A 26,496-nucleotide genomic window follows, 5' to 3' on the forward strand; every position below is an offset into this window, starting at 1 on the left:
AACTTTGAAGACACTTTTAAACACCTGTGTCAAAGAAATGTGTACGTTATTTGAATTTATAATTGCATTATAATTACTTACTGGCCTTTTTATACAGAAGAACTTCAAAGCAGTTTGATTCATAGTTGTCAAACGCCTGTCTGACCTTCTCAATGGTCTTCTTATCCGTGAGGTCACCATGCATGAAACTGCACAGAAAAAGAAAAAAAGAACACTATTTTAGATTCTCACCTATTTTTGCTTCCATGGGGGCTGTGGTCCTGGTCTTAAATTTGTACACTGGACCCACAAGGGACAATGATATTGGCATTTGTTGGGGATGGCTGAATCACTATATAACTGTTTCACTAATTCATTCAATAAGGGTGTTTATACGCAAATCAATATAGGAATGTCACATGCACCTCAAGTGTTCATGTTGCATTTAATAAAGTTGTGCGAGAGTGTTGCAGCATTGTTATAACGTTACCATTGGCAGCTGACTACACTTGCGTTGAAAGCCAGCATTTGGACCTATTGTTTGTGCTTGTTAGAACTCAACAGTCATTCAAATTTCCTGTTCTCTTCCAAGGTTACCCCACGAGGCACTCCAGCTCAGTCATGCTACCCACATCCTACCACCAACAAGTTGCCCACTGTTGAAGGAAAGAGGCAGAAAGTCAGAGAGACATCACAATTACTTCACGGCACCATGTCCACATATCGGAGCAGGGTACTGAGGGACCTGGTGCTTCAGACAGGTCAGCATTGGTTGAAAACATAAAAGGAGCACTCACTGGTCGCACAATGGAATGCCTGGATTTATGGCTGGAAAGGTCCGGGACAGATTGAATGAAGCATTAGTAATGTGGTCACATCTTGTGGGATAACAACTGAAGAACGTCAGAATGCATTCACAAAGGTGACCCTGATGACATTGTCAAAAATGTATTTTCTCAAAAAAGTACATGGGATGCTTAAGAGCTCACAGGCAAGTGCTGCAGGAAGCATAGATGCCAGCTATCTGTGTTTTACACTGCCAGCCTTTCAGATGTATTGTGTTTACTAATGAAGGTCAGCAGGGATTCAGACATCCCAAGCTTTGCAGAGGTCACTCCATGAGCCAGCGCAGCATTCATGTAGCATTTACAGTGCCACTTATCATCATTCATCATCGTGTGGCTCCTGCATTTAGCAGGATACATTGAAGATAAGATGGGATTTGGCTTCCTCTGCAGCCTGGCAGAGGCTTCAGGATTGATGGTCTCTCATGGAATGTTTTATGTATTATAAATATATATATATATATATATATATATACGCATAGCGAGTGGTGGGGCTGGGATCTGGATGTATATATTTTATTGGATTGACTTATCCACGAGGAGTAAAGTCATTCCAATTAACACATTAAAATGTAAATGCTCACTTAATTTTTATCACTACTTTTAACATTCTAAATGTCTATTTTGTCTTAGAATTATTTATGGAAACAGAATAACAATCTAGACACATTGCAGGCTGGGATTTGCCTCCCATTGGCAATATCTGCTGGAACCAAACCTCCAGGAAATAAATCGTTGCAATTTTCTAAATAGAGCAAATCCCAACCCAAAGATGTGCCGGTTAGGTGGATTGGCCACGCTAACTTGCCCCTTAATTGGGAAAAAAAATAATTTGGTACTCCAAATGCAAAAAAAAAATAGAGCAATGAAAGGATGTTGGAGATAATTCCAGTTTCAGCTGAAAACAGAGAATTGGCCATTGCGCTTAATTTATCTTCAAATGTCAACGAGTTGCACTCATAGTTGAGTTGTCCACTCTTTGGAACTTTTTGGTCAGCTTTTCTACTATCCTGGATTGGGGTGCAAGTTATATAACCCCTTTCTCGTTAAAATATTTAGGATGCCGACGTTGTATATTATGGAAATTGGGATTATTTTATCTTCTCCAGCGAGTCAGATGTAGAATTCTGATCTAAGAAGTTAGGAACAATTCACTGCCCTTTATCACAAAGGTACTCTAATACATTTCAGCATTAATTTTGTTGTAACAAGGACGTAAAACGTTACACTTTTCCATACTTGGCTGGTTGACTGGATGGCAGATATTTTCTAACACCAATTTTAAACAGCACCAATAAAGCAATGAAAAGGGAATGTGAATGCCATAGCATTGATTACTCCAGCCTCACCGCAAGGAAAAATCTCCGCAGATTATCTAAAATATTGCTACTGACCTCACGGAATAGCAACCAACTAGCTAAATCCTGAGCCTGACTGATATGGGTAGCTATAAATAAGGGAGGTGACAGGTCTAAGACGTAAACCTTCTCCTTTTTCAGAAGCTACAGAAGATAGAAATGACATGACAAAAAAGTGGGGACAAAATAAGCATTGAACATGATGACCTGTTAATGACTTAGGTGGCACTTTGTGAAATTGTAACATATACATTCAAATCCTGACAGCAAGTGGAACATTTTATGCGTGATTTCATGTCTCATTTCAACTCTGTATCAGGTGACATATTTACAAAACATGATAAAGAAAACAGCTTATGCTCAAGCAACTGAAAATGCCAATTGATTGTATTATACAGACCATTAGCGACAGAAAGCCTGCAATTACAGTTATTCAGTGACGAGAGACTTAGGACGATTGAAGCAAAATTGTACTATTCAATCAATGAGAAAAGTGTATTAGAGTGTTCCTGGGTTTATGTAAATCTAACAACCGGATCATAAAACAACAGAGATATAGATGATCCAGACAGACCAGGGAACCCAGCAAGTGCATTATCTGCACAAATCAAAATTAATGAGCCGAAGCTATTAAACCTAAGAGAACGGTAATAAAAACAATGAAAATCATAATCAGATCTAAGGATGGGGAGATTCTATCACGTTGTTCTAGTTAAACAATAGAAAAATGTTTAGCGCTGCCATATACACACAATGGGGGAATTTTGTGCCCGTTCTCGCCAGCGGGATCTTCCGCTCCCGTTGATGGTGAACCCCCGCTGCGGGTTTCCCAGCAGTGGGGGGGTGGATACAATGGGAAATCCCAGCTGTGGGACAGACCAGCAGATCCCGCCACCAGCCAACGGCAGGTCGCCTCCTGCCGGCAAGAAACACGGAGGGGGGGGGGGGGGGGGGGTTGCACGGAAAATCCCCCCCCCAATTTGTCTCTCATTCTACTTTCCAAGGCCAGCACATCCTTCCTTAGATATGGGGCCCAGAACTGCTCATAATACTCCAAATGGGGTCTGACCAAAGCCTTATATAGCCTCAGAAGTACATCCCTGGTCTTGTATTCTAGCCCCCTCGACATGAATGCTAACATTGCATTTGCCTTTCTAACTGCTGACTGAACCTGCACATTAAGGGCAGTGCGGTAGCACAAGTGGCTAGCACTGTGGCTTCACAGCGCCAGGGTCCCAGGTTCGATTCCCCGCTGGGTCACTATCTGTGCGGAGTCTGCATGTTCTCCCCGTGTCTGCGTGGGTTTCCTCCGGGTGCTCCGGTTTCCTCCCGCAGTCCAAAGGTGTGCAGGTTAGGTGGATTGGCCATATTAAATTGCCCTTTTGTGTCCAAAAAAAAAAGGTTAGGAGGGGTTATTGGGTTACGGGGATAGGGTGGAAGTGAGGGTTGAAGTGGGTCAGTGCAGACTCGATGGGCCAAATGGCCTCCTTCAGCACTGTATGTTCTATGTTAGCCTTAAGAAAATCGTGAACAAGGACTCCCAAGTCCATTTGTGCTTCTGATTTCCGAAGCATCTTCCCATTTATAAAATAGTCTATGCCTCCATTTCTCCTTCCAAAGTGCATAACCTCACACGTTTCCACATTGTAATCCATCTGCCACTTCTTTGCCCACTCTCTTAGCTCGTCCAAGTCCTTATGAAGCCCGCCTGCTTCCTCAATACTACCTGCCCCTCTACAGATCTTTGTATCATCTGCAAACTTAGCAACAGTGCCTTCAGTTCCTTCCTCCAGATCATTAATGTATATTGTTAAAAGTTTTGGTCCCACGATGGGCCGAAGTCCCGCCGCTGTCAACCCTCTCCTGCCGGCGTGGATTAAACCACCTTTTGAACGGCGGGACAAGGCGGCGCGGGCAGGCTCCGGGGTCCTGGGGGGAGCGTGGGGTGATCTGGCCCTGGGGGGTGCCCCCCACGGTGGCCCGGCCCGCGATCGGGGCCCACCGATCCGCGGGCGGGCCTGTGCTGTGGGAGCACTCTTTTTCTTCCGCCTTCGCCATGGTCTTCACTATGGCGGAGGCGGAAGAGACCCCCTCCCCTGCGCATGCGCGGGGATGACATCAGCAGCTGCTGATGCTCCCGCGCATGCGTCGCCCGGCGAAGACCTTTCGGCGTGGCGCCAAAAGCCTTGCCCACCAGCCGACGGAGCAGAAACCACTCCGGCGCGGGTCTAGCCCCTCAAGGTGAGGGCTTGGCCCCTAAAGGTGCGGAGTCTCCGCACCTTTTGGGCGGCCCAACGCCGGAGTGGTTCCTGCCACTCCATTACGCCGGAACCCCCCGCCCCGCCGGGTAGGGGAGAGTCCCGCCCAAGGTTCCCCGGCTTTGCAGGACTGCGGAGCGCTGGAAAGACGGTGACGGAGGTGCTGAGGAACGGGCAGAGCTGCATGGAACCACGGGAGAGCAGAAAGCAGCGAAAACGGGAGAGGAAAGGACAGAGGCAAGGTGCAGGGGAAGCTGACCTGGGAGCAAAGATGGCGGACCTACGGACCTCGGACCCGGCGATCCAGCAGGCCCTGGAAAACATGCTGCAGGTGATAAAAAGCAGATTTGAGTCATTGAAGAGGGATAACTTGGACCCACTTCAGAAGGCAGTGGATCAGCTGAACCAGAGATTGGATGCCCAGGACGAAAAAGTTAAGGAGCTGGGGGAGGCGGTGGAGGAGCAGGCGGACGCGCAGACAATGGCTGCGCTCGAAGTCGATGGGTTGAAGGGGAGACAAGAAGACTGCTGGACAGAGTAGAGGAACTGGAAAATAGAGCCCGCAGACAAAATCTGAGGATCATTGGCCTCCCGGAGGGGGCGGAGGGAGCAGATGCCACAGCGTTTGTGGCTGACCTGTTGATGCAGCTGATGGGGGCTGACGCCTTTCCGCGACCGCCGGAGCAGGAGGGGGTACATAGAGTACAGGCGAGGCAGATGCGTCCGGGGCATCCCCCCCCCCCCCTCCCCCCCGTCCCGTCCCCGTCCCCGTCCAATGGTGATCAGGTTCCACAGGTATGTTGGAGAAAGAGCGGGTGGTGCAGTGGGCAAAATGCGCTAAGAGCAGCACGTGGAATAACAGTGTTCTTAGCATATATCAGGACCTAAGCCAGGAGGTGGCCAGGCGTCGAGCAGCCTTTAAACAAGTTAAGGAGGCGTTATTTAAAAAGCACGTGAAGTTTGGTCTGCTCTTCCCGGCTCGTCTTTAGGTCACGCATCAGGGCCAACACCACTACTTCTCCGAGCCCGAAGAAACAATCGACTTCGCGAGGGATCAGAGGCTGGTCCCGAAACAAGAACCAACAGACGCAAGCTAGGGTCCGAGAGCTATCATTTGGGGGGATGCCTACTGTGCCTGGACTGTCGGTCGACTGTTTACTGCTTTAAAGGTGCCATGCGTTGTATTTTTGGGCGGCTTTTGCCTACGTGGGGGAGGGGATCCCCCTCTCGTATGCTCTTTTTTTTCTTTTCTCTTTTTTCTGCTGTTTTTGGAACTTTCGTCGTGTTCTCTGGGTGTGCTGGAGCCTTCATTGTAACATAAAGGTGGCCGGTAAGCAATGGGGATTAAAGATATTGGTCGGGGTTTTTTATGTCTCTGGTTTTTATGTTTGTTTCGGGTGGGTGATATACGGGTACTGTGTTACTGTGTTGCTATTTTATTAATGCTCAGAAAGGGACGTGGGTTCACACTTTTCTGTGTACACAGCTGGAACTGTGTTGTACCTGGAGCAGCCTCACGCTGCTGTTTGATGTTTCCAGCTTGTTTGATCTTTCCCATCTTAGTGAGACTGCTCCAGTGGGTCCGAGTGGGGGATGGTGTGTTGATGAGTGGGGAGATGAGGTTGGGGAAATAATGGGAGTGAGACAAGTGGGCGCCGGAGGGATGAGTCACCGGGCTAGCAGATTGGCTAGTCAAGGGAGTCAGGTGGGGGGTGTGAATACAGCCAGTAGATAGGCTATCGGGAGATGTTGCTAGGGGGGGAAGGGGGGGGGGGGAATTATTCTGCTGGCGTGGGAGGGGTCTGAAGTAGGTAATGGAGAGGAGGTTGGGGGTGGAGGCGGCCAAGAGGCGAGCCAAGAGCAGCGCGGCACATGGGCCGGGGGCAGGCCCAAGAAATTGTTATGGCTGACCGGCATGGGGGGGTGGGGGGTGGGGGGGGGGGGTGGGGGGGGTGCTCCCCAAACAGGCTGATCACCTGGAATGTCAGAGGACTAAATGGGCCAGTTAAAAGGGCACGTGTGTTCAAGCACCTGCGGGCTCTAAAGGTGGACGTAATTATGTTGCAGGAGACACATGTGAAAGTGTCTGACCAGACTAGCCTAAGGAAGGGCTGGATCAGCCAGGTCTTCCACTCGGACGTGGACTCTAAGTCCAGGGGGGTAGCAATTATGATCAATAAGCGGGTTCAATTTGAGGCGGAGGGCGTAATCGCAGATGGCAGGGGCAGATTCCTTATGGTAAGGGGCAAGCTGGAGGGGAGGAGAGTGGTGCTGGTGAACATATATGCTCCGAACTGGGACGACGCTGACTTTATTAAAAGAATGCTGGGGAAGATCCCAGACCTAGACTCATGCAAGTTGATGATGGGGGGGGGGACTTTAATATGGTCCTCGACCCGGGGCTAGACCGGTCATGTCCCAGAACGGGTAGGCTCCCAGCAATGGCAAGGGAGCTGAAAGGGTTCATGGAGCAAATGGGGGCAGTGGATCCATGGAGAGCCAGACAGCCGACGGGATGAGGCTACTCGTTCTACTCGCATGTTCATAAAGTATACTCTAGGATTGAATTCTTTATCTTGAGCAGGGACTGTGTAGGGGAGGTAAGGAATACAGAATACTCGGCAATCACTATTTCGGACCATGCCCCACATTGGGTGGACCTGCAGGTCGGTGGGGCGAATTACCAACACCTGCAATGGAGGTTAGACGTAGGATTGTTGTCGGAGGAGGGGATATGTGAGAGTCTGCGGAAGCGTAAGCAAAATTACTTGCAGGTGAACTATACGGGGCAGGTTTCAGCAGCGACCCTGTGGGAGGCGCTGAAGGCAGTAGTGAGGGGGGAGCTGATCTCAATTCGGGCTCACAGGGATAGGGCAGACCGAGCAGAACTGGATAGATTGGTTAAGGGGATTCATCGGATAGAGGAGGAGCATGCAGGGTCCCCGGGGGAGGACCTACTCAGGGAAAGACGGATACTGCAGGCGGAACCGGGGGTGCTATCCACGAGTAGGACCGTGGAACAACTTAGGAAGGCAAGGGGAGTGGTATATGAGCATGGGGAGCAGGCGAGCACATTGCTAGAGCAGCAACTCAGGATGAGGGAGGCGTCAGGGAAATAAGTAGAGTGGTGGACGGGTAGGGGAGCAGAGTGGAGGACCCGTGAGGACTGAATAAAGTATTTCAGGACTTTTATAGTAAGCTTTACACTTCAGAACCCCGGGGGAGCCGGAGGAGATGAAACGGTTCCTGGACGGACTAACCTTCCCAAAAGTAGGCGGGGGACTAGTGGATGGGCTGGAGGCCCCGATTAGAGCAGAGGAGGTACTGGGGGGCCTTAAGGCCATGCAGCCGGGGAAAGCCCCGGGACCGGATGGATACCCAGTAGAGTTTTACAAAAAGTTCTCGGAGATAGTGGGACCGGTCCTGACTAGGGTTTTTAATGAGGCGAGGGACAGAGGGACCCTGCCTCCGACGATGTCGCAAGCCACAGTCTCGCTGATATTAAAGTGGGACAAGGACCCGGAATCCTGCGGGTCATACAGGCCAATCTCCCTGATCAATGTGGACGCCAAGCTCCTGGCCAAGGTCCTGGCGATTAGAATTGAGGACTGCGTACGGGACGTGATTGGGGACGACCAAACAGGGTTTGTGAAAGGCAGGCAGCTGACAGCCAACTTGAGAAGATTGCTTAATGTGATTATGATGCCCCCGACGGGCAAGGAGGTGGAGGTAGTGGTGGCAATGGACGCTGAGAAGGCCTTCGGAGTGGGACGATTTGTGGGAGGTACTCGGACGGTTCGGGTTCAGGGAGGGACTGGTTAATTGGGTCAGACTATTGTACCAGGCCCCAAAAGCTAGCGTAAGGACGAACAGGATAATGTCAGATTACTTCAGACTACATCGTGGGACCAGACAGGGATACAGGGATGGCCACTCTCCCCGTTGCTGTTCACCGTGGCCATAGAACCATTGGCGATTGCGATGAGAGCTGCAAAGGGGGTGGAAGGGAATGACTAGCGGGGGGGGGGGGGGGGGTCGGACCCACTGACCGAGATGGGAAATATACCGGAGACATTGAGGAAGTTTGGCCGGTTCTCAGAGTACAAATTGAATATGGCCAAGAGTGAGATGTTTGTGGTGCAGGCAAGGGGCCAGGAGAATAGACTGAAGGAGCTGCCATTTAGGCTGGTGGAGGAAAGTTTTCGGTACTTGGGGATACAGGTGGCATGAGACTGGGCCAGATTACATAAGTTAAATTTGACTAGAGTGGTGGAATAAATGAAGAGGGAGTTTCGGAGATGGGATGCACTACTGCTGTCACTTGCGGGGAGGGTGCAGATGGTAAAGATGACAATCCTCCCTAGATTCCTGTTCATCTTCCAGTGCCTCCTGATCTTTATCCCACGGTCCTTCTTCAAAAGGACCGGCAAAATCATCATGAGCTTTGTCTGGGCAGGAAAATCCCCGCGGGTGAGAAAGGCGATGCTTGAAAGGAGCCGCAGCGAGGGGGGGCTAGCATTGCCAAATCTGATCAACTACTACTGGGCGGCTAACATAGCCATAATAAGGAAATGGATGGTGGGTACGGGGTCTATCTGGGAGCAGGTGGAGGCGGCTTCCTGCAGGGGCACCAGTTTGGCAGCCCTGGTCACGGCTCCCCTACCGCTTGCGCCGGCCAGGTACTCCACCAGCCCAGTAGTGGGGGCGGCCCTGCGGATTTGGAGCCAATTGAGAAAGCATGCAGAGGAGGTGGGTGCGTCGGTCTGGGCTCCAATTTGTGATAACCATCAATTCGCCCCCGGGAACATGGATGGAGGTTTCGAACATGGCGGCGGGTGGGGGTGTGGAGGGTGGGCAATATGTTTCTGGAGGGGAACTTTGCGAGTTTGAGGGAGTTGGAGGAGAAAGCTGGGCTGGTAAGGGGAAATGGCTTTAGGTACTTACAGGTGTGGGACTTTGTACGCAAACAGGTCCTATCCTTCCCACACCTCCCGCCAAAAGGGATTCAGGACAGAATAGTCTCTAGAGGAGAAGGAGGAGAGGGTAGAGTCTCGGATATTTACAAGGTGCTCATGAAGGGGTAAGAGTCCCAGACGGAGGAACTGATACTCAAATGGGAGGAGGAGCTCGGCGGGGAGATGGAGGACGGTGTATGGGCAGAAGCCCTGAGTAGGGTAAACTCAACCGCAATGTGTGCCAGGCTCAGCCTGATTCAGTTTAAGGGCTCACATGACGGTGGCTCGGATGAGAAAATTCTTTGGGGTAGAGGAGAAGTGCGCTAGATGTGCGGGAGGACCAGCGAACCACATTCACATGTTTTGGGCATGCCCTAAGCTTAGGGGGTACTGGGAGGGATTTGCGGGGGTCATGTCCCGGGTGCTGAAAACAAGGGTGGTGATGAGTCCAGAGGTGTCAATTTTCAGGGTTTTGGAAGACCCGGCAGTCCAGGAGGAGAAAGAGGTCGATGTTCTGGCCTTTGCTTCTCTGATAGCCCGGCGGCAAATACTGCTGGCATGGAGGGACTCAAAACCCCCAAAGACCGGACTATGGCTTTCGGACATGTCAAGTTTTCTGGGTATGGAGAAAATCAAGTTCGCCTTGAGGGGATTTGTATTGGGGTGCGCCCGAAGGTGGCAACCATTCATCAACTTCTTTGCGGGAGTGTGAACGTCAGCAGGGGGGATGGGGATGGGGGGAGGGGGGTGGGGGATTAGAGTAGAGTAGGAGGGATAAATAGGCAGGTAGTGTCTATGGGAGAGGAGCGGGAATGTGCATTATGGTTTGGTTGAAGTGTTGGTTGTCCATTGATGTTTGCATATTACTGTAATCTGTAACTGTTTATAATGCCAAAAAATACCTCAATAAAATTGTCTGTTAAAAAAAAAAGAAATGATCGTGTCCACTTTGTGAAAAAAGGCCTTTGGTATAAAGATCGGGAGAGCTTGAAAGATAAACAAGAACCTCAGCAGAATATTCATTTTGCGAGCTGTGGACTTGCTGGACAACAGTAAGAGTCATCTGTTGTAAGGTTTGTTCAGTACGTCTCACAAAGAGGTTCAGAGAGTTGTACGGTTGAAACAGTAGTGTTTATTGATGAAGCATAACTATTTACTTATGTTCATAGCATAGCCCAGACTAGAAGCTAACTCAATGCTGACTTCTACTCAAGTCTTGCTATACAACTCCTGTCTACTTTCATGTGTCTCTTTACATTACACTGTGGGGCGGAACTGATCTCCAATCCCACATTAACCCTTGCTCTGCCAAACACCCTTACACTGCATCTTCCGTATGAGTGTAGTAATGCAGTCTTGAATCACATATGAGCCGGACTGGATAAGGACAACTGGTTTGTTTCCCTAAGGAGCATTAGAGCCACAGTTGGGTTTTCTACGACAATCCTACAGCTTCATGGTTACTTTTACTGATGCCGGTTTTTATTTCCAGATATGTAAATCTGATGCTAAATTCTCAAGCTGCCATGGTGAGATTTGCCCAGGCCCCTGGAGTGCCAGTCCAGTAAGATTGTCTCTCTGCTCCTGTACACTAATGTAATGGAATTTCAATCTACATCAATTTATAAGGTTCCCATCTGCTTCTGGCAGGTGCCTCAGCCACTGAAATGTAACAAACAGTTAAAATGCTGGCCAACAGTAAGAGAATGCTCCATTGCAAAGGTCTCCAACACTCCATGACAGTGGAGTAGGTTAAAAATGTCATCGACAATCTACCTATTTTTCCCCAGCCTTCAAATAAAGGACTAAGGGCACCATTCTCCCAAAAGGGAACAAAGTCCCCTGGTGAGCACGTTTAGCCGTGTGTTTCCCAGCACTCGCAGTGCCGAGAAATACATGGCTGTTCAACGCGATTCGCGGTGAATAAGAGGCCTCAACGGGGGACGCGTGGCCGACGCACCACCCTGCCCCAAGGGCATGCAGCTGGGGGTCTCCAACCCCCTTGGAGATCCCGAGTGCAGTGCCATCTGCTCCCCGTTTGTGGAGTACCAAACAGCGCTTGCCCGAGGTCTCTGAAGCGAAGGAGTTGAATCCCAAGGCCTCAGGTAACTCGGGAATCTGCACATTAAAGGGAGACTAACTGTCTCGGTCCAATATGCAGATTTGCTAAAAAAAAATGATCCCGCCAATTTTGTGGGCAGGATTCACATCGCAACGTCTCGCGAGATTGGTTGAATCTTGTGAGACTTTGTGAGCCGGGTAGATCCCAGGAGCGGGGTTTCCCGACTTTCAATAGCCACGCTGTGCAGCGCCGCGGTGAGCTGCTTTTCCGGCGCAGCGTGGCTGTTGGAATGCGCACTAATTCTTTAATCCAGTATCCATCCTAGGACATTACATCATGTTAGATCTTTGTCAAGGTGGTACGCCAATTGAGGCGAGCAAGGGGGGCAGTTTACGAAGGCGGTACGCCAATTGAGGCGAGCAAGGGGGGCAGTTTACGAGCATGGAGAGAAGGCGTATGTTGGCGGGTCAGCTCCGTAGGGAGGCTGTGGCAAGGGAAATTGTTTAGGTGCGGGACAGGGCAGGGAAGTTGGTGGTAGCTCCAGATCTGATTGACAAGGTTTTTAAGGAATTCTATAAGAGGTTGTACAGGTCAGAGCCACCTGGGGGAGGCCGGGAGATGCAGGAATTTCTAGATGGGCTGGTGTACCCGAGGTTAGGGGAGGGGGACAGGGCTACATTGGAGGGGGCGTTAGTGGAGCAAGAGATAAAAGATGCAATAGGGAGGGTGCAGTCAGGGAAGGTAGCAGGGCCGGATGGGTTTCCGGTGGAATATTATTAAAAATACAAAAATAAGCTGGTACCGCTGATGGTGGGATGTTTGAGGAGGCGATAGGGAAGGGGGTGTTACCACAAACTTTGGGGCAGGCATCAATTTCCCTGTTAAGAAAGATAAGGATCTGACGGAGTGTGGGTCATATAGGCCCATATCACTTTTTTTTAAAAATGTATTTATTAAAGTTTTTTAACACTATTTTTCTCCCTTACAAACAATACCCCGCCCCCCCCCTCGTAACAAAAAAAAATGAGAAATCGCGCAGAGCAAGATATAGGCCCATATCACTTTTAAACGTGGACGCAAAGATGTTGGCGAAGGTACTGGCAGGTAGGCTAGAAGAGTGCCTCCCGAAGGTGATAGGTGAATATCAGATGGGGCTTGTGAGAGGGAGGCAGCTCTTTTCGAACATTAGGAGGGTATTGAACGTGGTTATGGTACCGGCGGAGGGGAAGGAAACAGAGGTGTTTGTGACATTGGACACCAAGAAAGCGTTTGACCGAGAAGAATGGGGGTACTTGATGACAGTTCTAGAGCGGTTTGGAATTGGACCCAGATTTGTGGACTGGGTAAAGCTATTATATAAGGAGCCGAGGGCCAGTGTCCGCACAAATAACATCAGCTCAGAATACTTTCCTCTCCACCGTGGGACGAGGCAGTAATGTCCTATGTCGCCCCTGCTGTTTGCACTCACGATTGAGCCATTGGCCATTGCATTAATAAGTTCAGGGGTATGGATAGGGATAGTGCAGGGGGGGATAAAGCATAGGGTGTCCTTACATGCCGATGAATTGTTATACGTGTCGGAACCGAGTGTGTCAATAGGGGGAATACTGGAGTTGCTTCAGGTGTTTGGGTCTTTCTCGGGGTACAAATTAAATCTAGACAAGAATGAATATTTTGTGGTGTCTCGGCCAGGGATGAGGGCAGGGGTGGGGGGGCTACCATTCCGTAAGGCAGGGACTCACTTCAGATACCTGGGGCTGCAGGTTGCTCGAGATTGGGGGGGCTCCATAGGTACAACATTTCATTTTGGTGGGGAGGGTGAAAGCTGATCTGGCAAGGTGGGATGGTCTCCCTCTGTCACTGGCGGGTCGGGTACTGGCGGTTAAAATTAATGTGCTGCCGTGATTCCTGTTTATTTTTCAATGCCTGCCGATTTTCCTGCCAAAATGTTTTAGAGTGATTGAAGGGATGATTACCTCATTCATATGGGGATGGAAGGTGGCCAGAATTTTAAAAGGTGCTACTACAGAGAGGAAGGGAGGCAGGGAGTTTGGCTCTTCTGAACCTGATGTATTATTGCTGGGCGGAAAATGTGGAGAAGGTCAGAGGGGTTGACTGCCAATGGGTCAGAATGGAGGAAATTTTGGGTAGGGGATCGGGATTGTAGGAGCTAGCGACAGCGCCGCTCCTGGGGAGATACTCAGGGAGTCCGGTAGTAATAGCTTCGTTGAGAATTTGGAGGTAATTTCGACAGCACTTCAGGTTGGGGGCAAGGTCAAGCGAAATGCCGATTCGGGAGAACCATAGATTTGAGCCAGGGAAATGGGATGGAAATTTTCGGAGATGGGAGGAGAAAGGAAGTAGGACACTAAAATATTTGTTTCTTGGGGGTCGGATTGCAGGATTGAAGGAGCTGGGAGCGAAGTATGGGCTGGAGCAGGGTGAAATATTTAGATACATGCAGGTTCGAGACTTTGCCAGAAAGGAGATACAGAGCTTCCCAGTAGAGCCAAAAGAGAAAATGCTGGAAAATCTCAGCAGGTCTGGCAGCATCTGTAGGGAGAGAAAAGAGCTAATCGGACTCAAAACGTTATCATTTTCTCTTTTGTTTCAGGTTCCAGCATCCGCAGTAATTTGCTTTTTTCCCAGTAGAGCCGGCTTCCACATTGCTGGAGGTGGTGCTGACGACAGGGGGACTGGAGAAGGGGGTAGTATCGGCAGTTTACGGAGCTATTTTGGAGGAGCAGAAGGCACCACTAGAAGGGATCAAGGCAAAGTGCAAGGAAGAGTTAGGAGAGGGTATGGAGGAGAGGTTCTGATGTGAGGTGCCCCGGAGGGTGAACGCCTCCACCACGTGTGCGAGGTTGGGGCTGATACAGCTGAAGGTGGTGTATAGAGTGCATCTTATAAGGGCAAGGATGAGCCGGCTCTTTGAGGATTTAGAAGATGTGTGTGAACGTTGCGGGTGGGACCTACAAACCACGTTCATATGTTTTGGTTCTTTCCAAAGCTGGAGGATTACTGGAAGGAGATGTTTAGGGTAATCTCTAAAGTGGTGCACGTGAAACTGGACCCGGGCCCTCGGGAGGCCATATTCGGGTGACGGATCAGCCGGGGTTGGAAACGGGTACGGAGGCAGATGTTATAGCCTTCGCCTCGTTGATCACCCGAGACGGATCCTGTTAGGGTGGAGATTAACCTCTCCACCCTGTGCTCTGGCATGGCGGGGGACCTGCTGGAATTCTTGACGCTTGAAAAGGTCAAATTTGAACTGAGGGGGAGGATGGAGGGGTTCTACAATTCACGGGCGTTATTCATTATTCACTTTCAAGAATTGGATCACATCAAACATTGGGGGGGGCGGGGGGGCGGCTGGGAGGGTTCGGGGAGGGGGACTGTATGTGTTAAAGGTGACTACGGGTGATTCCTGATTCCTTTTTGTCATTTGTTTATGTTAACATGCGGGCTAATGTCTGGGGTTTGGTGGGAGGATGGGATTTTTATTATTGATATGGGGATTGACATTACTGAATATTGTTTATTGTTGGGTGTATATTTGGGAGAAAATGTGAAAAAGGAGAATTAGAAATTTTTTTTTGAAAAATGTTCGATCTTTGTCCTAGAAGACAATGCCAATAATCATAACTGATTATATAAATTAGCTCAAAATAAGTGAACCCTTTCTTTATAATTGTAATCTCCATGAATAACCGAGCACAACATAAGTGAACAATCTCCTTTCATACAACCAACTCCAAAGTGGACAGAATCCAACAAGCGGCTGGATTTTCTGCCCCGACCCGCCGGTGGACTTCTCCGTTACGCCAGCCGGTCAGTGGGGTTTCCCATTGTGGGGCAGCCCCACACGCCGTCGGGAAACCCCCGGGCGCCGGCAAAACAGAGAACCTCACCGGCGGAGAATCCCGCCCCAGGGCGTCATTCTCTGACCCCCCCCGCCGGGTCGGAGAATGGCCGTTGGCCGCCGTGAATCCCGCCCCCGCCCCCGCCGAAGTCTCCGGTACCGGAGATTAGGCGGGGGGCGGGAATCGGGCCGCGCCGGTTGGCGGGACCCCCCGCTCAATTCTCCGGCCCGGATGGGCCAAGTCCCTCCCAGAAATTGCCTGTCCCGCCGGCGTAAATCAAAGCTGGTATTTACCAGTGGGACCAGGCGGCGTGGGCGGGCTCCGGGGTCCTGGGCGGGCGCGGGGCGATCTGACCCCGGAGGGTGCCCCCACGGTGGCCTGGCCCGCGATCGGGGCCCACCGATCCGCGGGCGGGCCTGTGCCGTGGGGGCACTCTTTCCCTTCCGCCTCTGCCACGGCCTCCACCATGGCGGAAGCGGAAGAGACTCTCCCCACTGCGCATGCGCGGGAAACTGACGGCGGCCGCTGACGCTCCCGCGCATGCGCCGCATTTCCGCGCCAGCTGGCGGGGCAACAAACGCCATTTCCGCCAGCTGGCGGGGCGGAAATCCCTCCGGCGCCGGCCTAGCCCCTCAATGTTGGGGCTCGGCCTCCAAAGATGCGGAGCATTCCGCACCTTTGGGCCGGCGCGATGCCCGTCTGATTGGCGCCGTTTTTGCCGCCAGTCGGCGGACATCGCGCCATTGGGGGAGAATTTCGCCCGAGGTCTTTGCTGACCCAATCCATTCCCTGACTGTCCAAATGTGCCTTTCCATTTCCTGTTCTAGTGTTTCTTTTATTTGCAAACTGAGGGCAATATTGTGAGACGCTGTTCTTGTTCTACAACAGGCTTCTAGGACTGAGATGACTTTCCATCTTTAGCAGCTAGAGCTCCTGGGTTGGAGCCAAGTCATCAGATGAATCATTCTCCAAATGTCCTTTCACATACATAAGAATCAAGGCAGTGGTACTGCTGAGGCTAAACTTTCACAAATATAACTGAATATCAGTTACCGAGACAGAGACATTTTTACCTCTGCTCTTCAGTGGAGTAATCATCCAGTAGAAAATATGGGCAAGAATTTCCTCCATATAATTGGTAATTAAATTTGATGTCCACCAAAGCATGAACAATATCAACTCCCACATTTTACGGCAATCTATGTATCGACCTCGGTACTGAATCTTTGAGGCTATGTTCGTAACTTAGACTTACAGTAACAAAATTGCAACACACCACATTCCCTTTACAGTCTAAAGTTTAGACTACTGTTCCATTATCAGACAGAAGTGATCCTGTTTCATCGCAGAGGCGCTGAGCCGTACAAGGAAAGTAAACTTGCCTCATTTTGCCTCAGCCAGAGCAACAAATTAAGGGTCTTCTTTGAGTTCTACCCACCTGTTTGAATTGTTTCAGCAAAAGAAATGGATTCTAATATGGTTTCTAAGTTAATTCCAGAATGCTGTACAGTAAGTATACACTTCCCTGCAATGGCTGATTGCATTTATTCTTTTCATTCCAGTGGATTTCAGCCTGATTTAAAAACATTAGCACTGACAGAAGGACCACGCTGATTCCAATCATTGAAATATTTTGATCATTTTATTTTTTACAAGCCTACCGGGGTAAATCAATGAATGCCATCAGCAACTAAATTGATTGTTAAAAGAAACTTAGCACGGATTAAACAGAATCCATTTCTTCCAATTTATGTCTTTCAAAGTACAAACCAGGGACTGGATTCTCGGCCCCCCGGTGCCGAAATCACCTTTGGCGACAGGGTGGAGAATCCGTTTTGACGCCGAAATTGGGAGCGCCGCAGTTCTTTGGATCCTTCGCCCCCTGAAAAGCAGCGTACTCTAGGAGTATGCTACACCAAGTATCCACAGCGTCAGGGCCTGAGGCCCGCCCTGCGATGCTCTGTCCCTAACCGCCGAGTTCCTGACGGCGTGGGTTACGTGTGCTCCCACCATCCGAGAACCTCGTGTGGCAGCGGCGGACTCAGTCCGAGGGAGGGCCAATCCGTGGGCAGGGAGGGCTTCATTCGGGGCTGGGGGCATTGTGGGCGGGCGGTCTGGGGCGCACGAGTGGCCGAAGGGGTGGGACTACTTTAGCGGTCCGGGTCCGCGGGCTGAGTCCGCCATGAAGCATGCGCGGCCACGGAACCGGAAATGCTCAGGGCCGTATCAGCAGCTACTGCTGCGAGCTCTACGCTGCCTCCCTGCTAACCCCCAGCAAAACGGTGAATCGAAGGCCGTTTTGCGTCAGTTTTCCGAGCATAAAAGACCACCGTTTTCACGCAGCTGGGGACTTAGTCTCCAAAACGGAGAATCCAGCCCCGGGTTCGTTTTTCGCTCTAGGAAAGTGTACACGTAAGACTTTCTGGTGACCTGCATCAATTAAGTAATGGCACATCTATGGCATAAGGATGCTGCATCAGCGCAAAAGAAAGGTGAAATTATGGAGGAAATTACTGACACTATTAATTATGGTGCTTTGTATTTTCCAAGAAGTTTATGTCATTCTCCCATTAAACTCAATGAAAACAGTAAGATGGTCGCTGCAACCCAACCCATTAAAATCAATGGTGATGGCTATTTATAAGCCATTAAGCTAATTTTACTGCTGCTGTTACTTAAACTTAACAATAATGGTCTAAGAGGGATGAAAAAATGCATTTGTTAAATCTGTCTTTTACTTTTAACTGATTCCTAAATGACACTGGAAACAATTTAGATATCCTAAGCATTTATTTTCTCTCAGAGTGTAAACAACAATGACTTCTGAGCCAAGGGCATAGCAAAAACAAAGCATTAGCAAAATGCTGGAAGCTCAAGTAATGCGATTGCATTATATGCAGTAAATATAAACAGTCATAAACAGTGGGGGCGATTTTGCTCCGTCAATGAGGCAATAACATGGGTGCAAAATACCATCTCACCAGGTATTTTCCCCACCCCACATCGGTAACGTAACAAAGTTCCTACCAACATTTAAATAGATTTTGCTACATTTAAATATGGTTAAGGAGCTTCCTAGCCATATGTTCCTCACTCACTAAATATTCACAAGGAGTCGAGGGGATCCCGCAGGGGGCACCAAGATAAGTATAGCCTCTGGGGGTGGGGACAAGCTGGCATTGCCCCAGGGTAGGTCCTCTAGGAAGCCCAATTGGTGGCGGGGGTCGGGGTCCCATTATGTGTGATGGGAGGGTGGAGAGGGGTGAGGCCTTTGAAAGAAAGGACTTGACAGTAACAGGGGGAGCAAGCAGTGAGGGAGACCATAGGAGCAGAATTAGGCCATTCGGCCCATCGAGTCTGTATCGCCAGTCAATCATGGCTGATATTTTTCTCATCCTCATTCTCCTGCCTTCTCCCCATAACCCCTGAGGGAACCTGCAATGAAGGGGTGAGCAGGCATTGAGGGGAGGGTTCTGGCATTGAATGGGGGACCAACAGTAATACTGCTATGGCGGCTGTGAGGGGGAATGTGGGGGGGGAAGAGCCCCCAATAATTGTGCGGGGGGGGGGGCAGAGGGAGAGCTGCCAATACCTTTGTGGTGGTGGTGAGGAGGGAGCGGTTGACCTCAGTGCTGATTGGGGTGCCCTTTAAAGATGGTGCTCTGATCTCAGTGGAGCCGGCCTTGCAGTCTCTATCAGGGCCCGTCCCGTCAGACAGACGACATACACCATCCCATCCCCCAACCCACCGATTTTCTTTTTGTCAGAATGGTTGAAGTTCTGGTCAGAAATTTCGGCTGTGTATCTGGAGTAGTACACGCCGGTTTTTGATCAGGGCCTGGCACTGACAAATTGCAGGAAACTTCCGCCCAGTATGTCTATCACCCTTTTATTGCTCAAACTAAAAAAAAGCTTCAGGGAACATTAATCAATGGCAACTGCATCAGCATTTTTTAAAACTTAAGGGATGCAAAGGTTGCAGGCATGGCATGGTCAGCATTTGTTGTCCATCCCTAATTGTTGCAAAAAGATAGTGGTGAGACACATCTTACTGATGGCTCTCATCTTCCATGGCTAATAATGTGATGTTGCTTCACTCTGTGGTGATAAATACAAGACGTGATCTACCAAATGAGAACAGAGTCCCATGGCAGCGCGATTCCCGGCACTCGGAGCATCGAGAAACACCACTCTATCGAACGGCCACTCGGATAGATCGGGGGCCTCAGTGGGGAACGTGGGGCCAAGGCCATACATAGTCCTGTTTTCTCCACTGAGGAGGTCCACTCGCTGGAATTCCTCAGTGCAGGGAGAGATTGGGACGGATCTGTCAACCCCCACCTACACAGTGCACTGCCCGGCTCGATCCCCATCGTGTGAAAAATGCCAGCTTGGCACCACCAGCCTGGCACCACCTCCTGGGCAGTGTTGAGCTGGCACCCAGGTGGCACTGCCAGGGTGCCCAGGTGTCACCAGCAGTGCAAGCGTGCCCCCCTGCTCAGAGGGGAAGCACCTGGATCCCTCCAGTCGCCTGGGAGACGCCCACAAGTTCCATTCTGTCTGGTCTGGTTCATGGAGACCAGCATTGAACGGCGCTTGCGTGAGGTCTTCAAGGAGAGGGGGCTAGGTCCAATGCCTTGGGTAGATCTCGGGAGTATAGATTAGAGTGAGACTAGCTGTCTCAGTCTAATATGCAGATTTGCCAGAAAGGGATCCCGCCACAATGGGCAGGATTCACATTGCGACGTCTCGCGTTAAATCTCGTGAAGCATGGCGAGCCAGGTAGATCCCAGAAGAGGGAATCTCCCGGCATCTATCAGCCGCGCCGTGCTGCATTTTGGGCGCACGCAGCTGGTAGATCTCGCCCACAGTATCTGATCAGCATATTCTTTAGAATTGGCCAATTGTATTTGCCTTCCATTCCTATAATGCGAAGATCAAACAAACCACAACCTTTAAACTGTGGTGCGTTGCAATCCTGTTTTCCTCTCTTAGCTCCTCTTCTTTCCTCCCCCCTTCTTATAAAGATAATTGTGGCTTATCGCAAGTCTATTAGAACAGATCCACTTCTCTTTTTGAAGGGCATTAAGAAGTCTTACAACACCAGGTTAAAGTCCAACAGTTTGTTTCGAGTCACTAGCTTTCGGAGCACTGCTCCTTCCTCAGGTGAATGAAGAGGTGGGTTCCAAAAACATATATATCGGCAAAGTCAAAGATACAAGACGATACTTTGAATGCAAGTCTTTGCAGGTAATTAAGTCTTTACAGGTCCAGATGGAGCGACTGGAGATAGGGGTAACTCCAGGTTAAAGAGGTGTGAATTGTCTCAAGCCAGGACAGTTGGTAGGATTTTGCAAGCCCAGGCCAGATGGTGGGGGGGTGAATGTAATGTGGCATGAATCCAAGGTCCCGGTTGAGGCCGTACTCATGTGTGCGGAACTTCGCTATAGGTTTCTGTTCGGCGATTCTGCGTTGCCGCGCGTCCTGAAGGCCGCCTTGGAGAACGCTTACCCGAAGATTAGGGGCTGAATGCTCTTGACTGCTGAAGTGTTCCCCGACTGGAAGGGAACATTCCTGTCCATTCATCCATTGTCGCAGCGTCTGCATGGTCTCGCCAATGTACCACGCTTCGGGGCTTTTTGAAGGGGCCTGGGGTTTGAGTCCTATGACTGGTTTCTCAGGCTCTGCTGGGCAGGCGGGGAATTGGCAGATGGCTTGGGTTCACCAGTCAGGTTGTCATCTGGATTGGTGGATCAATACAGCATCTCTGCCCAGTTAGGTTGGGTAGATGAATGATTCCACAGGACTGTACCCAGTCTTCTTATGGAGCGAGCTGGCGCTCATCACCTCTGCCACAGCCTTCCAGCCTCCCAGGCAGGGCTAGTAACCTTGCTTGCTGGACATCTGGCCGATCGCGGGTACAGGATGTCACGCCTCTGCTCGTCACCATCCATACGTTTGGTGAGGGCTCCCTCCGTGAATCATGGTGCTGTCTTCCTATCAGCCATCCCCCGGACTGGACTTGGAACAAGTGCTGGGGAGGCATTTAAAAGGAGCGCCCCACTGGGTTTCTCCAGGGTGACAGAATCAGAGGAAAGCCGCCACAAGCGTAGCGTGAAACACGTGGGGGACAAAAATTGCTAAAGAGGCTGAACATGGTTTTCCCACCTGCATCTGACACTTCGAGAAAATATCAGACAATTCCGCCCCACGCTACCAATCAGAATATCTTACCCTGGTTCAACATTTTGTGATGCCCAAATGTCCTTGGTGCAAACGCTCAAGTCTCGGAATTCTCAGAATGACCACTACACTTCATAAATTAGTCAATCATCACCTACACTGAGGTGTCCCCTCTGTTCACAATACTGTCTGAGAATTGGATTGTGTGGCATATATGCTGGCCATCTTTTGACACAGTGCTCTCTAACCTGAGCACATTGTTCAACAAATTTCTGTGCATCTCTGATTTCATTCAGTCACTGAGTTGTTGCTGGTAGAGTTGCGGGTGTGGTTGATGCAATGGTTTCCACCTTTTCAACAAGGACTTGTGGTCTATCTACAGGTGGAGTCCAAGATCTGTGAACTTCTCGCAAGTCCAGTAGCAGCTAGTGCTTCTTTCTTTATCACTGCCTATCTGTTTAGTCTCCATAGTAAATGGTCTGTGTTTTCCAATCATCTGCATCTGAAAGCTTACAGCTCCTAGTCCTGTAGAAGATGCATCTGCAACGATGATAGTGGGTCGCTCTAGGGCACACTGAATAAAATATAAGGGGCTAGATTCTCTGTTTCTGAGACAATGGGCGGGATTCTCTGTTTCTGAGACTAAGGGCGGGATTCTCCGATCGGCGACGCCAAAATCGCGTTCGGCGGTCGGTCGGAGAATCCATTTTTACACCGGAATCGGTGGCGGCGCTTTTTTTCCAATGCTCCGCCCCCTCAAAAAAGGCGTACTCGGGGAGTATGCCGCACGACGCCAGGACGGCCTCAGGACGCCACCTGAGGCCCTCCCCCGATGCTCTGCTCCCAATGGGCCGAGTCCCAGGTGGCGGCGGTCGCGTGTGCTCTCACTTTTCAGGGACCTCGCGTGGCGGCTGCGGACTGTGCCCAGTGCCACCACAGTGGTGGGGGACCCGTTCCACTTGCGGGGGGTGGGGGGGGGCTTCCGCGGGGGCTGGAGGCACTAGTGGGGGGTGATCCGGGGGGTGGCGAGGAAGGTTACCGGGGAGCAGGTTTTGGCAGGCCGGGTAAGCCATGTTGTACGGTGCGGCTGCTGCAGGCCACCGCCGTGCGTATGAGCAGCCACTGATCCGGCCATTCTGCGTCCATATCAGCAGGTAATGCCAGGGGCTTTAGGTGGCTAGCCCCCCACCAGGTGAAGTATTGGTGCGGGGGGGGGGCGCCGACTTTTTGGTCATAAGACCAGTAGGATCCTGCAGACAAAGTGACAGAATCGGCGAATCCAGCTCTAGGTGTTGATGTCGGCGTCGAATTTGTGGAGTTCCACGACAGCAAAACTGGCGCCACACCTGGACCAAGTCAGCGATGTTAATGGGCGAGCACCGGCTGCACATGGAACACAATCGATTCCAATGAGAAGCGGGGCCGGATTCGCCAGTTTAGCAATTGACACTCAGGAGGCTGACAAGCTGCAGCCGCAGATACACTTCGAAAACCCCACACACACTATCCCTGCCAACAAGATGGCAGCAAGGAGAGCAACTCCACGCTTCACCGATGCCGAGCTGGAGACCTTCCTGGGTGCGGTGGAGGAGAGGCAGATGGCCCCGTGCCCCGGCCCGGGATGGAGGCTGCCAGCCGCCGCCATTCGTCATGCCTGGGCGCAGCTAGCAGAGGCAGTCTGCACCGTGGGCAATGTGGTCCGGAGCGGCCAGCGGCGCCTGAAGAAACTGAACACAGGGCGGCCAGGGTGAGAAGGCAGCACCGTGCCCCTGGCACTAACCCGCATCCCACGCACCCATAACATGGATCATTCCATCTTTTGAAGGCTTCTGTGCATATTTGATCCAGGCTTCTTATTACAGTACATAGTCTGGAAGTGTCCCTCTTTCTGCAAAATATGTAATTTGCCTCTTTGTCAGGGAAATTTTGACCCCTGTGTTTTCTATGCCACACCAATTACAGCTAACTGGGACTGTTGATGGATTCTTTTCCTTTTTTTAATATTTGACATACTCTACTGAGTCAGCTGCTTTTAAGGTAAGGCTGTCCCTGTCACTTTGAACCACAGCTCAGTTCTGTTTCCTGGCCTGTCTGCTCAGTTGGATTGTCTTTGCTAAGGCTGGGTCATCTCTCAACCGCAAAAGTTATTTATTAATGCATCAACACTTTCCTCTTGACGTTGGGTACGTTTGTCAAGTTTAGCCCGCTCAATAATGGTGTACTTTTTCAGCGTTGCAGTATGTATGAAATGCCTTGATTTCCTAATACGAGGCTTTCTCCTCATCGATAACCTGCCTGACAAGAATATTGTCTGCACAGTCACATATAACAGCATAATGACCTGCTCCCCTTTGTAGCGAGGCCCAATGTAGTTCAATATTTAGCAAGTCTCCAATACCTGTTCAACCAGGCTTCTGTTTGGTGTTGTGACCTTCTTGAAACTTTCTGGCAATGGTAGGGATGTCTCCATAATTATTCTTGCCACCATATAATATTCTTGGTATTGTATGACGAATAAAGAGTATACAGTGAGTCTGTAGAGGTCTGTATTGAGGTGCATTTGGCTGCTGGCTCACGTATTCCACAAGGCTGCACAAGACAGCCGAATCACGCGATATTGCATCAGTTCCTGTGATGCACCGATGCTGGAGCTTGTGATGGGTGGGGTGGTAGCCCCTGATGCTGATGGTGGCGGTGGAGGGGAGAGGGTAAGAGCCCCGATACTGATGGCGGTGGGGGAGAGCCCCCGATGTTGTTGTGGGGTAGGGGAGCCCTTTTTAAGGGGCGCCCGATCTATGCGGAGCCGGCCTCGCCGGCTCTATCGGGCTCTGCCCTGCCACAGAGACGGCGTAAACCATTCCCCCTGGATTTCATTTTTCAGAGAAGCTCAAGATCTGGACTAAAACTCGGCTGTGAAGGTGCAGAGCTACACGCCAGGTTTCAGTCAGTGGCGTTCTGAAAAAATATGGGAAAATTACACCCAATTATTCAAAATCAAATAGATGAAATCCAGCAACAGTAAACTTTAATATTCCAATTAATTTTTAAAATAATTTTAAGAAGCAAAGCAGCTTAATGCATATAATGATGCAGCTTAGGAATCAATGGAACAAAAATAGGGCCAGTTCTTGAGAGACTGGGATTCTGCCTGACTCCTGGCCAGGTTGTGAAGTTCAAAGTTACCCCTGCCATCTTTAAATTTTCTTTTCTCCCACTAATATCCCAGTATTAAAATGTTTGAGGTCCTCCAATCAAGGCTTTCGCCCCACCCATAGCACTGAAGCGAACAGGCCAAAGTTGAAAAAAATACATGAGTAACTGTAGCCACAGCTCAATAATTCTCTTCATCTATCTCAACCACTCTCTTGCCTTTGATACAGTTCATCCTCCTTGAGTATCTTCATTTCTCAGCCCACTTTCGTGGATTGCTATTTTATAGTTTACCGTCCTCGCCAATGTTGTTATAATTTGCCTCTAAGGGTGTGACATTGTGGGAAATGTTCAGAATACAAAGGGTTAATATCATATCATAATTAACCATTTGATGGAGCTAGATGCAGAGCTATATAAAGCACTGACTCACAGCTTCTGGGAGAAGGCTGGAGGGGAGAGCATTGGAGCAGTGAGAGAGATCAGAGTACAGTTATAGATAGAGTGTAGAGACTAGTGCTAGTAGTGTAGATTGTAGATTACTACTGGGTTGGTTTAGCTCAGGGCTAAATCGCTGGCTTTGAAAGCAGACCAAGGCAGGCCAGCAGCACAGTTGAATTCCCATACCAGCCGCCCCGAACAGGTGGCGGAATGTGGCGACTAGGGGCTTTTCACAGTAACTTCATTTGAAGCCTACTTGTGACAATAAGCGATTTTCACTGGATTATTGTTTACTATAGGAGTAAGTGGTCGAGCTTTAATTAGTCGTGAAAATAAATGTTAGCTTCGTTAATGAACTTAGCTTCTATGTTTTTTTTGTGAACTCTACAACATCCATCCTGAGAACAAGAATCACAAAGAACACCACAAAGGGATTTGCCAAGTGGAAAATATTTTAATGCGTTTGCCCTTCTAAGCTGCCACGGTAGCAGCAGCAGCACGAGGCTAGTAAAATAACACTATAAAGTCATGCATGTGGAGCTGTATCATTGAATTGAGAATGCTTCCCAGGCGAACATATCAAGTAGGTGGAGGAGTATGCTATTAGGCTCCTCAAGCCTGCTCCACCATTTGATAGGATCATGGTTTTGCATCTTCTGGCAGCTCAAGTCCTTTTGGGGGGAATTCTGCAGTCTGGCTTTCAGTTCCACCAACTGAAAGTAACTCATGTGCAAACCCATCAGTTCGCTTCCGTTAAAAAAGTAATCTGAGTCAAACATTGGTAAGCAGCACACCGTTATTGAGTGTGCCTGTGCAACTGTGACATAATTAAACAGTAAAAAATATTCCACTTACCTGCAGGTACTGCTTTTCTGCATTACTTCAGCCCGATGGTATCCAGATAACTTGCAAAATCCATCATTACTGTAAACTACTGGCCAGTCTACAATCTGGGCATTTCCAAGTAAGAAGCTTGTCTCTACAAAGGGAAGCAAAGAATAACAGGTTAAAATAGGACAGTGCAGTGTGCCATCCAGAACTGCATTTGAGGGCTACATTTGGATGTAAATATTTATGTCCAAAGATGTGCAGGTCAGGTGGATTGGCCATGCTAAAATTGCTCCTTAGTGTCCAGGGATGTGCAGGTTAGGTGGGGTACCAGGGATAGGGTGGAGGAGTGGGCCTAGGTTGGGTGCTCTTTCAGAGGGTCAGTGCAGACTAGATGGGCCGAATGGCCTCCTTCTGTGCTATAGGGATTCTATGATTCACAGTAAAATTATTATTCACCTGTGTAAAAATAAAGCCACAATGTCCACATTATGTGAACTTATAATTTGATTAAGTCACACAAAGATTCGCGCTCTACATGATTAAGTTAGCTGCAACCAAATTGGGATTTTTC

The 26,496-nt window shown here is 49.8% G+C and overlaps 1 protein-coding gene across 3 annotated transcripts in view; it reads right to left on the minus strand.

Annotated features, from left to right (window-relative positions):
- Positions 1-26,496, minus strand: part of kcnh5b (potassium voltage-gated channel, subfamily H (eag-related), member 5b) — a 550,001-nt gene that overhangs the window by 434,600 nt on the left and 88,905 nt on the right. For all 3 annotated transcript variants that reach the window (XM_072492080.1, XM_072492071.1, XM_072492088.1), the window contains exons 2-3: positions 25,950-26,073; positions 82-188 (exon numbers count right to left, since the gene is read on the minus strand). In XM_072492080.1, coding sequence (XP_072348181.1) covers positions 82-188; positions 25,950-26,073 — 231 coding nt within the window. The remainder of the gene's footprint in view (positions 1-81; positions 189-25,949; positions 26,074-26,496) is intronic.

This window comes from Scyliorhinus torazame, chromosome 2, assembly GCF_047496885.1.
Source record: "Scyliorhinus torazame isolate Kashiwa2021f chromosome 2, sScyTor2.1, whole genome shotgun sequence".
Taxonomy (NCBI): domain Eukaryota; kingdom Metazoa; phylum Chordata; class Chondrichthyes; order Carcharhiniformes; family Scyliorhinidae; genus Scyliorhinus; species Scyliorhinus torazame.